Source organism: Archocentrus centrarchus, chromosome 24 (genome assembly GCF_007364275.1).
Source record: "Archocentrus centrarchus isolate MPI-CPG fArcCen1 chromosome 24, fArcCen1, whole genome shotgun sequence".
Taxonomy (NCBI): domain Eukaryota; kingdom Metazoa; phylum Chordata; class Actinopteri; order Cichliformes; family Cichlidae; genus Archocentrus; species Archocentrus centrarchus.
In genome coordinates this window covers 15781975-15798637 of record NC_044369.1, presented here as the reverse complement: position 1 = coordinate 15798637, position 16663 = coordinate 15781975, and the positions used below count along the sequence as shown (strand labels likewise).

At 43.4% G+C, this 16663-nt stretch overlaps 2 protein-coding genes across 5 annotated transcripts in view; one reads left to right on the top strand and one right to left on the bottom strand.

The window, feature by feature from the left end:
• The window catches only part of nhsl1b (NHS-like 1b), a 104822-nt gene extending 98625 nt beyond the window's left edge, over positions 1–6197 (top strand). For all 4 annotated transcript variants that reach the window (XM_030721237.1, XM_030721236.1, XM_030721240.1 and 1 more), the window contains exons 7-8: positions 686–818; positions 3574–6197. In XM_030721237.1, coding sequence (XP_030577097.1) covers positions 686–818; positions 3574–4249 — 809 coding nt within the window. In that variant the 3' untranslated portion in view covers positions 4250–6197. The remainder of the gene's footprint in view (positions 1–685; positions 819–3573) is intronic.
• A 1670-nt stretch (positions 6198–7867) lies between these two features.
• hebp2 (heme binding protein 2) lies at positions 7868–14214 on the bottom strand. The gene is made up of 5 exons (XM_030722179.1): positions 14144–14214; positions 13837–13973; positions 11011–11146; positions 10217–10397; positions 7868–10076 (listed from the first exon to the last, which is right to left on the bottom strand). Exons 2-5 carry the CDS (start codon positions 13909–13911, stop codon positions 9890–9892), a joined length of 579 nt encoding a protein of 192 aa, XP_030578039.1. The 5' UTR covers positions 13912–13973; positions 14144–14214; the 3' UTR covers positions 7868–9889.
• Positions 14215–16663: the final 2449 nt, after the last annotated feature.

Genomic DNA, 16663 nt, shown 5'->3' with positions numbered 1-16663 from the left:
CCTTCTATATTTTATATGCAGAGATCTCTTTTGGCTACTGTCCCCTTTTTTCTCTGCATTGCTCTTTTTCTCTGCTCCACACACACACACACACACACACACACACACCTCATCCTCCGCTGTCTACTCGGCTCCTCTCCACTATCCATCCTTCTGTCCAAATATCCATTTTTGCCTCTGTGCTTTTTTCCTTTTTTTGGTTAATCTCTCATCCCATGTCTTTCCTGCTCAGCCCTCCTTCTGTCCGACTCTCTCTGAGTTAAGGGTAGGGGGGTTAAGTGTCCCAAGGGAGATGCTTTATGTGGTTGGAGGGACGGGGGGGAGGGGCTCGATTGTATCGGAGGGGAGGGGAACGGATCTGGTAAGGGGATGAAGGGGAGGATGGGGAGAGCGTAAAGTGAGACTGCCTGCAGCGGCTCAAGCAGTCGAAGCTCAGACGTGAGCGTGGAAGTTATAAAGGAAGAGGAGGAGGAGAAAAAAGGCTAAACTAGCGGAGAAGAAAGGAGAGGAAAATCTAGAGACAGAAAGAGAATGTAAGAAGACAGTTGGGCACCTCCTCCGTACCACTTCAGATTTCATAGGCAGCCAGGTTAATGCGACAGGATGGCTACATGACTGTGTGCACCCTAAAGTCTGCTCTCTCCTGACTCTGTGGATGTAACTGGTATTTTTTTCTGTGTCTCAGGTGACGTTTTTGACTCCAGTACGGCTGAGTCGTCTCCAGCCCCGTCAGCCAACGGGGCATCCGAGGAGAACATGGTAACCCCGACTCCCACACGACCCCGAACCACCGAGGACCTCTTCGCCGCCATTCACAGGTACCGTGATGCACTCGTCTGTTTTCCACCTAATGCCACCCGCTTTTCTAGTACTACAACAACTTATTTTCTCCTTTCCCACTTCTTCGGCTCCTGATACATAATTTATTTCCCTGATGTAGTCCTACTTCCTATTATTCTGGCATTCCTTTCTCTCCACTTACCCTCCTTTTTCTGTCATTCCTGCTTTTCCACCAACCTCATAAACCACAGTGTCACCATCCCTCTCTCTCCCTTGATTTGTATTTTTCAAATATCCTCATTTCCTTACCCTCCACCTCTCAGACATAACTTTATCCAGCACTTTCCCATATGGAAGAGTACACATCTGTCAGATGGCTGATCTCTGGACGCTCCAGCCCAGGGGAGAGTAGCCTGTTCGGTTCCTGCCCGGTGAAGAGGCATATAGCATGAAGGCAGCAGTTCAAGGAAGAAACACGATTCATTAGTAAAACGTGTATCTGTTTAGTCACATTAGCATCGCTCATTGTCAGCAAGAAAAAAAAAAAAGGCTGTTGCTTCATCCATTATTTACTACTCGACACCCTCTGGTCCTAATCTAGGTTAGAGGCCACTGGAGACATTTCTCATTCTCCGTTTCTCCCGTCTTACACACCGCTGTCTCTGACATACATTGCATACGTGCTCTCATGACTGAAGAAGGCAGCACAGACATAAATTTCTCATGCAGCCCGCCAGTTTGTGTTTCACAGTCACGTGCAGCAGCGGCAGCAGTCGGAGTTCTCTTGAGCATCACAGGATTTCATTTCACGGGATTTTATTTTGATGTATTTATGGTCCCCACATCACGTGCACATGTATCATTTATTGTGGAGCCTAATTAAAAATGAATATTGTATAAGCATGTGTGCGTAAGCTTCACAGTCAAGACGAGTTTACCGCTCTCCCCCTCCTCCTATCGCACCCCGACGGTGTCGAACACGTAGGATAATTTCACGGATTTGGGAAGTAGTGACTGTTTCCTGGCGGTGCTGTTAAACCAAAAGAATTAACTTGCGTCAATTCAATCTCCAGAAAGTGCCCTAAACTGTAAATTAAAATTAAATTTAAAAGATTTCTGCTGAGGAATTATCAGGTGTTAACTGTAACATCTTGGCCCATCATCTCTCCCCTTTAACACCCGTCCAATTCTTTTGTTTTTATTTCATTTCACCTTCATATTCCGTGTCCTTTCTCTCTGTGTGTGTCTGTGAAATCAGAGAATGATGAAAACCTTCAATGAAATGCCTTCACAGCAGCAGCCCAAAATAAAACTTTGTTGTGAGAGAAATCAATCCAGCGCTCTGAGCTGTGTCTTATACTGCCGCCTTGTTTACCTCTATAACTGGGATTGGTATTACCGCTCTGTGTTTGGGTGTTTGCCACTGCCAGTTCCACTACGGAGTGATTGAATTCAGGTGTGTTTGAGTACATGCACGTGTGATTGTGTGTGAGAAAAGTCTTACGTAATGCTGATGGGCTAATGTGGAAAGGGAGCTCACAGGGGACGACGCTAGATGGAGGTTGAATTTAGGGCACAGACATATTTTGCAGTCTTGGATTCTCACACAAACCGTTTCCATCCCTCAGTCCTCCCTCGTGTTTTTGACCTTCAGAAAGTGCTGTATATTCTCACAGGTTTTTTTTTTTTTTTTTTTTGCCCTTTAGGGAAGTTTTCCTTCCAACGATCTAATCTGAGGATTAAAAATTTTGTCTCCCTTACAGTATCACCGAATGTGTCGTTTTAATTCCTTTAATCGTGTTTCTCCTCTCTTCTCCACTGTGCAGAGAGGGAATGGGCGCAGTGTTTCTAGAGAGGTGTGTAGTGGCAAGTAACCCCTTTTCCTTTAATTAGCGAGCCTTGTTTTCACCACCACGCTGATGCTGCCTTGGGATTAGCAGCGGTAATCCCTCGGTGCAACCCCCAGTATCACAGATTAATAAGGCTGTTTTCGCTGCTAGCCCTAACGCCTCCTAATTCTGCCAGTTGCAGCTTTTATTGCCATGCTTTGGTGCAGGAGTTATTGACAGTGCAGGATGAGTGGTGCAGTAGACTACTCTGACACACACACACACACACACACACACACACACACACACACACACACACACGCCTCCTGCTGAGAGGAGGCTGACTCGTCCTCGTGTGATTAAAACTGCTTTGGGCGCTTTCCCCCAGTTTGTTTTTGATTAATTTTGTTGTGCCGCGTCTGAGCTTTCATGCAGCGTTGCAGCGTCGGCAGCTTCTGCTGTAAAACCTCACCAGATTTCTTTAACCAAACTCTTCTTCTTCTTCTTCTTCTTCTTCTTCTTCACATCTTTCCGTTTTTTTTTAAAGCCAACACGCCGCTCAGTACTCCTTACTGTCTGATTTATTTACGAGTTATGCTGTGATGTATGGTTGCTGGGGGCAGTGCTGCCATATGGCAAATTTGGGACAAAGATTTGTGGCACGTGGGCAGCACAGTTTTAAATGTAATCTTTTTTTTAAGCTGCAACACAAACATCAACAAGACCTGGCTTACATGTGTGAAATAGTTGAATCTGATCTCATTGCTCGCCGACAAAACTGCCCCCCCAACTGGTGCATTTCTCTTAAAATCAATTTTCATGTTTCTCCTCTGTCGAGTCAGCATTTAATTACCCTTAAATACTTTTGCTTTTCACAGTTTCATTTTATCAGCCGTGCTTTCGCTCACTTGCTCTGCAGAAATTCTCCAAACAATTTTTACATCTTTTTTTTTTTTGTCCACAGGTCAAAGCGCAAGGTCCTGGGTCGCAGGGAGTCTGAGGAGGACAAGTCCCGGGGTGGGAGCCAGCCGCAGTCTCCGCCTGCCACCCCGACGAGCCTGTCTCCGGGGATGGTGTCGTCATTGCCCCGTCAGATGGGCTCCATCCAGCGCAACCTCCGCAAGTCTTCCACCAGCAGCGACACCTTCAAGGCCCTACTCTTGAAAAAGGGAAGCCGCTCTGAGACGAGTTTCAGGATGTCTGCTGCTGAGATGCTTCGTTCCACTGACCCACGATCCCAGAGAACACGGTCCGAGTCAGCGTTGGACTCCCCTACTGCTTCGCCCTCCTCACCGATGGCCCCACACAGCCCAGCCAGTTCCCCGGGTCGGGGTAAGAGGGCAGCAGATGAGTGGGCCCGTTACGAGGCCTTGGCCTTGTCCTCACCAACTTCGTCGCCCTTTTCAATGGGCGGGTTTAAGTATGGGCGCTCTCGAACGCCGCCCTCTGCCGCCAGCAGCAAGTACAACGCTCGCAGCCGCATCCTCAGCAGCCCAATGACGGTAATCTGTGAACGGGAAGGGGAACTGGCTGAGAGCGAATATGGAGACACCGTGGAAAGTCTGTCTCAGCCAGCACTTCAGGCTCTCCCTGTGCTCAAAGACTCCAATGGCACTTTATCTGAAGAAAGCAGAAGTTAGAAGAGCAGGAGCCACCCCTTAGGTTTGGGGAGCTGAATTTATTCATTGTAACCAGGCAGGGAGCTGGAAGAGGAGCCCGACACAAGGCCCTATAGAGACACCTTCCTGAGCTCCACCTCCCCCTCTGCCTCTGAGGGAGTGGAAATGTCTGGTCCTGATGCTGAGCCGGCTGTTGCTCCATCACGAACCGGACAGAACGTAGTCTGAAGTGGAGAACTGGACTTGCTCCGGCTTTTTATAACTGCCACGATTCTCATTCTCTCCTTTCGTTTGGTGATTCACCCTTTTTGTTAAAAGAATGATGTTTCTTTTAGACCTGGTGTTCCTAGTTTGTTTGACATTTGTTTTTCTGTTTTCTTTCTAACTTCATCCTGCAGGAGTCCTTGTAGTTTCACTGAAGGACTAAAAGTTGAGATGGCAAACTTAAGTGAATTGAAGGATTGGAAAAGTCACTAACTGTTCGCTTAACTTTGCTGCTGTGGTGCTACGTAGCTAGGAGAGAGTGGAATGTAAAGGTGTGCAGGACGCTCGCCTTGTAAATCTTTTCAGTTTTTGCTTTTCCCTTATCGGCAGTGGGAAGTGTTTGAGAGCACCATGGCTTGCAAGTGTTGGCTTTAAAACAGCCAATTTAACACGTGGAACGAGCGAGAGGATGTGGTACAACAGACGGCTCCACGGTACAACTTCAGCTACGGTTATCATCAGGTTTTTTTCCGCTCTTTGGTCGGTGGTTTTAGTTTGCAGAGCTGGTGTGTTCAGGGGTCCATAGGAAGTGCAGAGGGCTCAGTGCTGCCACCTAGTGATGGGAACAGTGTGGAAAAATAGTTGTGGGAGGGATACAAAAAGTTCAACCAAAACACCAAATTGAATCTATGAAAAGGCTAATAAAAGCAGAATTTTAGGTTGTAGAATTTGCACTGTGCACAGGTCTTTTTTTTTTTTTCTTTTTTTTTGCGTGTGACTTTAAAAAAATTGTTTTAATAAACCAGTAATATCATGTCATGTCATGTCATGTCATGTGTTTGGGAGTATGAAACTATAAATGTAAAACTAGGAATAACACTAGATTAAAAAGATTATTTTATTATCTTTTAGTGATTGCGTGGGTTACCAAAGAGCATGAAAAATTGAACAGAGCTGGCTGTTAATCTGGACGTGAGAGCAATCTGAGAGTCTTGACGGCTTGTCTGGCACCCCGTGCATATGGCCCACCTATTGTTAAGCTTGCTGAGAAGCTCTACTTTTAAGACCCTTTTAGGGCTTAAATGATTTCTATAATGCTGTTGACCTTTCTGTTTCTCCTTATGCAGTTTTATATGGTTCTGTATGTAAATACATAGAGAATTGAGTTTTAAGTCACATTTGACCTATTTTCAAAGACTTTGTACATTTTTTTTAGAGCCCTCTGTTTGCTGAAAGGGAGTGGTTTCCTTTTTGTAGATTATTTATTTTCACATAGGAGGGCATCGGTATAGTAAACTGGTCAGAATCAGCTGACAGGTGATTGAGGCACAGGAAAGAGAGGTTAGGGGTTAAACAGAGAAATCAAAGAGCCACATTTAGCTGGATGACCCCAGCGAGCTATTATTCTGTTAAAGATACGTCAAAAATGCAATAATGTCAATTTTAACGCTTAAGCCTTCTACTGCCCTTAACTTTAAGTCATGCAAATCCCACACTAGTGCTCACAGCTGAATAAATGTGGTCTCTTTAGGTGACAGGCGTGAGACTTCATAACCTCCTAACAGCCATAACAGCCTGTGTGTTAATCACCTGTGACCAAAATGTGTCTCCCAGAGCTCGCCTAGCCATGATTGAGCACCCATGAAAGGAAGCATCTGTGCCAGAGAGCTTGTGAAAAAAAGATGAGAGGACAGAAGAAGTAGTGGGAGTGGAGCTGAAGGCAGGCTGCTAACGCTCTCGTGTATGTATGTGTAATAAAAAAACAAGGTGATATTTAAAGAACGCATCTCTGTGTCATTTCTCTCTCTATGTGTGATTCACGGCCATCTGCCAGCTCAACACCCCAAATCACAGCCTCATTAGCGCCGTCGCCATGGCGTCCACGCTCGTCCATCATCTGGAAAACCCCATTATTCACCCCACCCTTCTGCAGGGTCATCACTTAGATCTCCTTCTGGACATCCTATTAGGACACACACTGGGTTAGAGCCTCTGCCTGTATATAGACCTCTCACCTGGCTCCCAGTTTGCATCGAACCATCCAGACTGAACGCTGCAACTTCTCGATATTCCTCAGTGTTCTGTAGCAACGTCCTGAGGAGAAACACCTATAAATACGATTGCGCCATTGAGTCTTCTCCGGGGAACAGAAATACAGGCAGCGTCTTAGTATTTTTAATGAAGTCCCATCACCTCGGATTCAGCAGCCACCTGCCCTGACGCCCGACACGCAGCAGCTGTCCATCTGGCTGTGAGACAGAGATCAATATAAACTCCCCACAGCTATAATCGTACTATTGACACTTCACTGCTTCCCCCTGTCTTCTTACATTTGGGACCACTCAATACAGAATGTTTATGAGGCATGAAAAACCAAACAGAGCGGATCACAGAGAGGCCAGGAATAGTAACCACCTGTGTTGAGCCTGGTGAACAGGTGCTGCTCCACTAATTTAGCCTTAAGAGGTGAAATGCAATATTGACTTTGTTTGCACATGATTATGGCAGAATAGTAAACAGAAAATGTCGGTTTACTCAATGTTTTTTTTTTGCATGCATCAACCTAGGTAGGTCACCCATGTGAGCCAAATGCCCTGGCTTCTGAATATGGATTATTTTAAATTGGCATCATACAAAGCTACTCTATTGGTGTTTGAATTGAGCACAATAGCCTTTCCATTATTTGCCCTAAAATGTAACAGTATTTAAAGTCTCCAATATAGTAAATTCATAAAAAAAATACACAATTTAGTAGCAAAAAAGTGTTTCTAATGAAGCTAAATACTCAGTTTATCTGTTGTTAATCTGCTTTAACTCATAAGAGCCTCGTAATGCCACACCACAACAGAAATCAATAGTTTTTTTTTGGCTCAGTATATTCCTGCTTGTGGGATCACGGGACAGCTAAGGAAACTCCTTTTTCCCAAACCTTTCCAAAGCACTGTGTACAGGACTCTGACCCATGTGAAGATAAAAGGGCAGAAGATAAAATATAAAATTGTGGTGTTTAGATTAAAAACAGTGAGCCTCATTATACATATCCTCTCTGCAGCAGGTTTTACCTCACTGTGCACGGCCAGTGAGATCAATATAACTTGTGAACAGCGGATGAAGATGGAGTGTCTGTGTGTGTGTGTGTGTGTGCGCGCGCACGTGCACAGAGGATAGGAAAAAAAAAAGAATTTCTGCTGAGTGTGTGAACATGATATTGGGAACAATTCTGCCACAAATAAAATGAATGACTCAGCAGACGTCGGGCTGACAGCGACGAGGGCGAGAGAGGAGAGGACGAAGGGCGAAGTGAGCTGCGGCTGATAAACGATCAATACAAGCGTCGAGGACAATCCAAACTTTACCCATTACAGATTAGTTTCATGTGCCCAGTAACTGAAAAATCCCAGCATGAAATATAAAGGACAAATACATAAACACACATAAGTTACCAGAATAATGATTTAATCCTGAGTTATTGGTTAGATAAAACATTTTACATTCTTTAAACTCATTCAGAGGCAAGAAAATTTCCCATTATTCATATTGCAGTGCTTATGCCCTCATCCTTTATCCAAGTACTATGAAGAAAGTTGAACTACACCATGATTATATGAACATAAAAAGCTTAAAAAGGCACATTTATATTAGCTCTTATGTGTTCCTGTGCCCATCTTAAACCCACCAGGATAAAAAAAAATAGTCAGTCTGAGCAATTGTGCACACAGCTGGTTAAATACACACTCATATTCATCAACACAAATGACAACATGAGAAACGTGTGATGTGACAGGCCCAGTCATTCATCATAATGGATGCAGATGTGATAGCAGTGGCAGTAAGTGAGGCCTGAGAACAGATAAACAGAGATTTACCGACACTTGGCCGTCTGCCAGGCAGAGTCACCTTCCAGTGCCAAAGCTGACTGACAACAAAAACCTGCTAAATTGTGCAGCTGACCTACAAACTTAAAAAAAAAAAAATTTCTCCAGTTTATGTGTGCAAACATTAAAATTGTTGCACTTGATCCCTCCGGTCATAAGGGATTTGATGAGATTCCTATCGAACATGATTAAGTGCCAGGAGACTAAGATCCTGGTTAGTGCAAATATTATACTCCAAAGTTCAAAAACCAATACGAGGCCTCTGCACTCTGATAATTTTTGTGTAGATTAGCTGGTTTAACTGATGGATTGTGTAACTCTTTCACACACAGGGATGACTGGGTTTGTCCCGTATGCAGTCAGTATGGACAAACAAACTATTGCAGTATTTTAATGTACATAAAGGCACTGGTATTATTTTCAGACTGACTTGAAAACCAAATATGAACGTTTCCTTTTTCTTCTTCATTTCCCGCAGACAGTCCAGTCACAGGAAGATGTGGGTGTAAACAAGAACTTATTTGACACGTTATTTGGACCTTTTTCACAGCAAAATGTTCGACTTGATGTTGCAGGAAAAAGCAGCTGAAACTAATGTGATTCATGACGAGTGATTATTCATTTCCATCAAGTGTCCCAGTAAGGCCTGAGGCACAGACTACTACAGACTCCACCTGTGTGTGAGGGCTGAACCTTACTGCTCCTGCCAGACCAGAGAGGGACAGAAATATGACTGTTACTCCTCCCTTATTTACATGCAATTGAAGAATTGTTTAAATAAATATATCTTTTGGTTCATTTTTGCATGTCTGTGACCTATTTAGAGCGTAGCCAATGAAACCGAAGTAGAAGGGTATACTGTTATGGTGTCAGTACAATTTGCTGAAAGCTGCACGCATCATACAGAAAAATCCGATGACACACCAAATCGCACCCGCCTCTCATCAGCCTCACCTGAGTCACGTAGCTCATGACTGACCGTGTGGCTGCTCTCCACCTGTTAATGTAGGAGTTTATATGGAAAGCAAAAAGCTTCGTGACCATCGCAAACAGGGAAGGTACGCAGTGTGCTCCCAGGCTAAGTCATTACAGTGAGCCAGCATACGCCGGCACCTTGGAACAGGCTCAACTGGTGAATGTTATCAGTTACATGTGTGCCGCCCTGCCCTATCGAACCAAAACATCTGCTGTGAAAAAGGTGGTTAGGAACGTGTGCAAACAAATGCCTAAAATTAATGTTATTTTCAATGTGTCATTCATGTAAAAAAATAAAAAATTAAGAGGCACTTGTGGGTTTTGTGTTACCACAAGAAACATTTTCTGACTACTTGGCTCCACCTGCTGGAGATATTTTTCTTCACTGTGGCCATTTTATCCCTTACTTGTTAAACAACAACCTGTTGGAACTCTAGCAGTCATTTATTTGGTCTCCTTATCAAGTTTTCTAGTGAGTCTAAATCAGTAACTGTTAGTGGAAGTAGTACAGCTAACTTTTTTTTGTCAAACTGAAATGTAAAAAATTATCATGTTTAAATCCCGATCACTATTATTTTGTTAGGACAGGACATGGCCCAGGAATTTCCTACTGCTCCTCTTCCTTTTTGAGGACCCAGACCTCGTTCCTGCGGTTGGTCAGTTTGAAGGGGCTGTCATAGCCGGCTACGTAGTATGGCTTCTCCATATATTGGATGCCATCCCGCTTCAGACTTTCCATAAGTTTCAGGAGCTCTTCACGCTTCATATTCTCATTGGAAAAACCACCATGTGTCCTAGAGGAATGGACAGGAGGTGGATTTAAAATATATATATAAACAAATAAAAATCTTTCAAAAGGCTGTCTGTGTTTGTTTTGGCTGGTCACACAATAAACAATCCAAAGTCTAAGCTGGCGCCTCAGTTTGTACCCTACCTGACATACACCGTCAGCTCCTTCCTGTCCTCTATAAACACCTCAGCCTCGTTCGGCTCCGGCGGATTGGCTTGATGCTCCTCTGGGATGTAGAAGGATACGGTGAACTGAGATTCACACGCAGGGCCGGCTCCGGGGTTCACGTGGCATGTCACTGGGGCTGTCATCTCCACTTTGGCCTCTGCAGAACCGGCAAGAAAATGAGTAGCTGCACATGCCAAACATGTCTGAAATACAAATCCTGATAACAGGTCTGACATGTCACCAGCTTGTGTAAGGTGCACAGATGTTAGTTTGTTTTAGAAAATCTATCAGTTGCCAGCTGGTGGATCAAAACTTTGGTGCATAATGATAGCTGTACAGATGGTTGGCCCATAACCACAATGTGCGGCAGATGAAAGGGGATTAAACACCATGTTTATAGATCACAATCTCCTTATGCTGCTGACCTCAGGAGCAAACAACACAAACAATATATATTCTCATAAATATTACTGCAAACTGCTGAGTAAGGCAAAAGTAGTGAGCGGAGCTGCTGTAAACTGCTGAGCTAGAACTAAAGTGCACTTTATCTCACTTCCCCCTTTCTTTTATGCCTTGGAACCACAGTTCTCTGTGAATTTATTCTGCAACATTAGAATATGACTAATTTGATGTATACGTTTTATATCAGATTTGCCACAACACCACAAAATAAAAGCCATTGTTTAAGGCTTTCATTTTGTGTTACAGTCTCGGCAACATAAAAAGCAGCTTGCCCCGCATAAAGGTGAGAACAGTAACGTGAAACTCACTGTTTTTATTGTTGCCTTGGATGTAGTTGAAGAGTCTGCGGAAGCCAGTACTCATGGCTGCATCCAGCTGCATCCCGCTCACAGAGGTGCTCACCCACTTAGTGGCATGGTAGGTGCGGATTTCATAGTCCTGTCCCTGCAACACACACACACACAGACACACACCATATAAAATGCCTGAAAGCTGTGAAAATGCTCCAAAATACTGTTTTGTTTTGTTTTTTTTAAAACATTTGACACACAAAAAAAGACTCCTTTAGGTAAGCCACAAACATCAATCCCAATATAATGTAGGCTCCAATTCAAACTTTGTTTATATTTATTTTAATATTAATATTTCATACAAACACAATTCCAGAAAAGTTGGAACATTGTGTAAATAAAAACAAAATGATTTGCAAATATCATACACCCATATTTTATTCACAACAAAACAGAGAAACTATTTCAAATGTTTGAAATGAATACTACTTTTGCTACTTTTGATCGTATTATGTTCTGTAGGTGATATTCAAAAAAATGTCCATAAAAATTATGAACAGAATCAGTGACAAAGGGCAGGCCTGGCAGAGTCCAATACCCACAGGAAACAAGTCCGACTTATTACCGGCAATGCTGACCAAGCTCTCGCTGTGGCTAAACAGGGACTGAATGGCCCACAACAACGGGCCAGGCACCCCATACTCCCGCAGCACCCCCACAGGATAAACTGAAGGACATGGTCGAATGCATCCTCCAAGTCCACAAAACACATGTACACTCCCACACACACTCAAATATCCTCGAGAGGATAGAGCTGGTCTAGCATTCCGCAACCAGGATGAGAACCGCATTGTTCCTCTTGAATCTGAGGTTTAACTAACAGAAACTTTCCTTTCCAGCACCCTGGCACAGACCTTCTTGGGAAGGCTGAGGAGAATGATCCCCTGATAGTTGGAGCACACCCTCTGGTTGCCCTTGTTGAAGATGGGAACCACCACCCCAGTCTGCCAATCCAGAGGCACCACCCCAGATCTCCATGTGACACTGCAGAGGCGTGTCAACTAAGACAGCCCTACAACATCCAGAGGCTTCAGAAACTCAGGGTGAGTCTCGTCCACCCCAGGCGCCCCTGAGCACCACTTTCATCTCCTGATGGTTTGCCAGAATTGTTTCAAGGTCATCCAAGTGTCTTTTTCCATTGCCTCACTGAACTCCTCCCACACCCGAGTTTTTGCTTCAGCCACTGTTCCACTTGGCCTGCCAGTACCCATCAGCTGCCTCAGAAATCAGAAATCCCACAGGCTCACCAAGCCAAGGTCTCCTTCAGCTTGATGGCTCCCTTCACCTCCAGTGACAACCATATGGTTCGGGAATTACCACCACAACAAGCACCAACCACCCTGCAGCCTCAGCTTAGAGCAGCAGCCTCAACAATGGAGGTGTAAAATATGGTCCATTCGGACTCAATGTCGTCAGCCTCCCCTTGGAATGCTGCCGAAGTTCTGCCAGAGGTGGGAGTTGAAGATCTTGCAGGCTGGGGCCTCTGCCAGGCATTCCCAGCGCACCCTAACTAAACATTTAGGTGTGCCAGGTCTGTCCAGCATCCTCCCCCCACCACCTAATCCACCTCACTACCAGGTAGTGATCGGTTGACAGCTCAGCTCTTCTTTTCACCTCAGTGTCCAGAACATACGGCTGCAAATCTGATGATAAGACTACAAAATCGAACATCTACCTGTGACATAGGGTGTCCTGGTGCCATGTGCACATCCTTATGTTTATGGATAAAATATGGTTTGCACAGAAGTACAATAGCAAAACATCACTCACAATCACACCCCTCCAGGTCTCACTGTTGTTGCCCACATGAGCGCTGAAGTCTCCCAGTAGGACCACATGGAACACTCTCAAGCACCCCGCCCAGCAACTCCAAAAAGGCTGGGTATTCTGAACTGTCATTTGGTGCATAACCGCACACAGTCAGGACCTGTTCCCTGGCCCAAAGGTGCAGGGAAGTGGTGAGAACTCTCGCATACAGGCAGTAGGCCGGTGGGATACAAGTATACCCACCCCAGCTCTGCACTTCTCACCAAGGGCAACCCCAGCTCCTATCCAGGAGACTGGTTCCAGAACCAAGACCATGTATTGAGGTGAGCCGGTCTATATCTAGCCAGTATCTCTCAACCTGCACTAACTCAGGCTCCTTCCCCACCAGAGAGGTGATAGCTGGGGATCTGTGCCCTTGGCTAACGCCCATCATTTGTTACATCACGAAATTAAAAATGCAACAAAGATGACCCAGGACTGCTGAAAAGCTAAAATCCTATATCAGACATTTTCTAGCATCAGTGATCATATATTTTGTCAGATATGTTTACCTGAAGACAAAAATCCATTCATTTTGCATTTTATTTTCCTGAGCTCGAGACCATTCAATTTACTGTTTGTTGTGTTTAACTATTTTTTTTAAACTGCTGGAAATAAATAATAAAAAAACAAAAACAAATCTGGGATAAATAAAACTATATTTTGTCCTAATATTAACCGGAATATATTCAGCAAACGCCTAATGGATACATTCTGCAGCACAACGGCTGAAAATTCAATTTGCAAGTTTTTTTAAAAAAAAAAGCGTAATTATGCATAACTTTCATTTGAAACCCTGTCCGACGTCCCTGCTGCACAAATGACATAAGGTTAATATTTTATCAGACTTTACTGTGGTTTTCTCAACATTCAAGCACCAGTTTAATGCACACCATCCTTTTGTCTCGTGACAGTGCAGACTACCTCAGACCAAAGGTCCAATATTCCGTTTTACGAGATAAACTGGGGAAAATTTACCTTTGTCTCCTCTGCTGTGAATTTTGGATTCTGCAGTCCAGATGAGAACAAAACTTGTCCCATAGCTTTCAGCATGACTGATGATCCAAATCTCCTCTCCCAAGGACAAAACAGAGCCAAGCGCAGCTTTCCAGCCACTGCAAAGTTACACAATGTAAAACAGTACACTGCGCATCTTTTAGGTTATACAACTTTCTAAAATGCATCGCCCCTTTTCTTATTCGGTGGAGGTGGGTTTTCGTTTAAATAATTAGAATATAATTTTACAGAGTAAAAAAAATAAAGATAAAAAGAAATACATAATTACCAGTAAATTCGAGTGTTTGGTAACCGCTGTCAGGGTGAACAAGGCGTGTGCGTTTGTTTTCGTAACGTCGCTTCCTGTTACATAAATGTGAAATCTGATTGGCGGAGCGGTTGTATCGTCACAGTAGGAGACGCCCCTGAGTAAATACGAGGATGTTGCTGCAAAGTTCAACTTTAGCCTCGATTTAAACCAGTTTGACAGGTGTGTGGGTGACTGTGCAGCCCCTGTGGTGCCAAAAACCGACTTCCCATTTTCTGTGTGCTTTTTAATAATATCTAATATCTTAAAATATCTTTACAGAACTGTTATTTTATATATTTTTGTGATTTATGCTGCCCTCTTTGCGAGACATTTTTAATCTCAATGAGTTTTTAAATGGATAAAAAAGTAACTTTGCCAAAAACTGATGACAGCGTCTACCTTGTGACATAAATGTTCTTTCTCACTCAAGATGACTCATTCATGAGAGGTGTTTGACAGACTGCAGGTCAACAAGTGATTTACAACCGCAATCATTTTTGTGTCAGATTATCACTTTTTACTGCACTACTAACAGAGTTAATGAAGTTTTGTATTTGTTAATTTCCAGATTGGCTTCCCATTTCTACGGAAGCTTGTTTCCACCAGTGGAATAAATAAATAAAATCAAGTAAAATACAATAAATAAAATAAACTTTGAGATACATAACATGAAATTTTGACTTTTGGATGAATGCCTTTGTTTTTTGGCGGAAACAAGCGTCCATTAGTTTTTATAAGTAGTTTTGGTCTTTTCAAACATAATACAATAGGTGGTCTTGGATCAGGTATTATACCACAAACACGACTTACAGCCCTCATATACCCAATGTGCTCACAGAAGACCAAATTGGCCTAAATGTTGTGTTTTTTCTGTATACTTTTATTTTAGTACTACACCCAATTTTTTTTATTTTTATTTCAGTTGACAGAAATATTTTTCAAATCTACTTTTAGTTAACTATAATACCCTTCTACTCTCATCTGTGGTTAAGATGGCTTATTTAGATATAAAATAATGAAAGCATAACACGCCTGTAAAGATTTCAATGAAATCGTACTGTACTGTTCAAATGTGAAGGTAAAAAAAAAAAAACACTCTTGTTTAATGTGTACAAGTCTGTGTAATTGTAAGGAGAGTTTACTGTTAATTGAAGCGAGTCCGGACTTTATGAGCTGCCAGGCAGGCAGACAATATTCAGAAAGTTAATGTTTACAGCAACAATAAATTAGTGTTTCCACATAACAAAAGGTATTGTTTGGTTTTCATCTAAATACATATGTAAATATATCTGACTAGTACTATATAGAGAACCTCACTTGTAATTGCAAAGTGAGAAAATGACCCATGGGATCAGACCTTTTATAATTGTATTTGTAAAAAATAAGGCAACACTTGATCGTCACAGTAGAACACAGAGTCAGCTTGACATCAGGGATTTAAATCTTTCACCTGCTTTAGTGCAAATGAAAGTGACAGCAGTTGCACTGGATAGGCAACAAGACAACCCTCAAAAGTGAACAGATTTCCAGGTTGCATCCACAGACAACTCTCCTTATTCCTCCTGAATGAGTTCTCTAGTTTTGCTTTTTTCTCTAGTGTCTTTGTCATTACTGATGGCATGAGATGGAACCTGCAGCCCATTCAAGTACAAGGCAGTCCAGCTCCTGAAGGACGACACATCCATGAATGGTGTCACAAGAAGGTTTGCTGCAATTCTCAGCAGTCTCACCAGTGTGGCGGAGATACCAGGAGACATGCTGTTACATGGGGAGTGTTGGACAGTGCCATAGAAGGGCGTCAACACAGCAGGTCCTTTGTGCAAGAAGGAGCAGGAGGAATACTGCCAGAGCCCTACACAATGACCACCAGCGAGGCTACTCATATGCGCGTTACTTACTGAACTGTCAGAAACACACAGGAAATTCAAGTATTTGAGGGGCAGCATGAGGTTCTGACATCCTTTAGTGGGGCCAGTGCTCACAGACCAGCACCGCACCGCTCTTGAGACTGTGCTGGGAGACACAACAAACACTTTTGCGATGGCACATATGAATGTGCCATCCTGGAGGGGCTGGACTACCTATACAACCTGAATAGGCTGCAGGCACCACTACCAGTACTGATAAGGAGAGAGCAAAGGTCCGTGGCCACCCCTTGCAAAACCACTGTTTTTGAGGGTTATCTTGTACCTGTTTTCACTTTCATTTACACCAAAGCAGATGAAATGGATTCAAAGTGGTTTATGTTTGCAAAGTGGACAGATTAGTATCTGTTATACTGTAATAAGCAAGCTTTATGATTTCATTTCTGAAGTAACGTTCCCACACTCTGACTACATGCTTTCTAGAGCTTTATGTAAAACACAGTTGAGCTACATGCTCTGTGCACTGTCCTTGGTTGGGATTGGAGAGCACCAGCAGCCTTCAAATGGCTTAATCCAGCCTTTACTCTGACTACAGCCTCCACCCAATATCACCAGGCAGTTGAAAGTATATTGT

What these genes read in the sequence shown, in the direction of transcription:
- hebp2 (XM_030722179.1), bottom strand. Translation starts at nt 13,911, where the DNA reads ATGCTGAAAGCTATGGGACAAGTTTTGTTCTCATCTGGACTGCAGAAT. An exon ending in TCACAGCAGAGGAGACAAAG is followed by an intron (nt 11,147 to 13,836) that starts GTAAATTTTCCC and finishes TGTGTGTTGCAG; the next exon opens with GGACAGGACTATGAAATCCG. An exon ending in CCAAGGCAACAATAAAAACA is followed by an intron (nt 10,398 to 11,010) that starts GTGAGTTTCACG and finishes CCGGTTCTGCAG; the next exon opens with AGGCCAAAGTGGAGATGACA.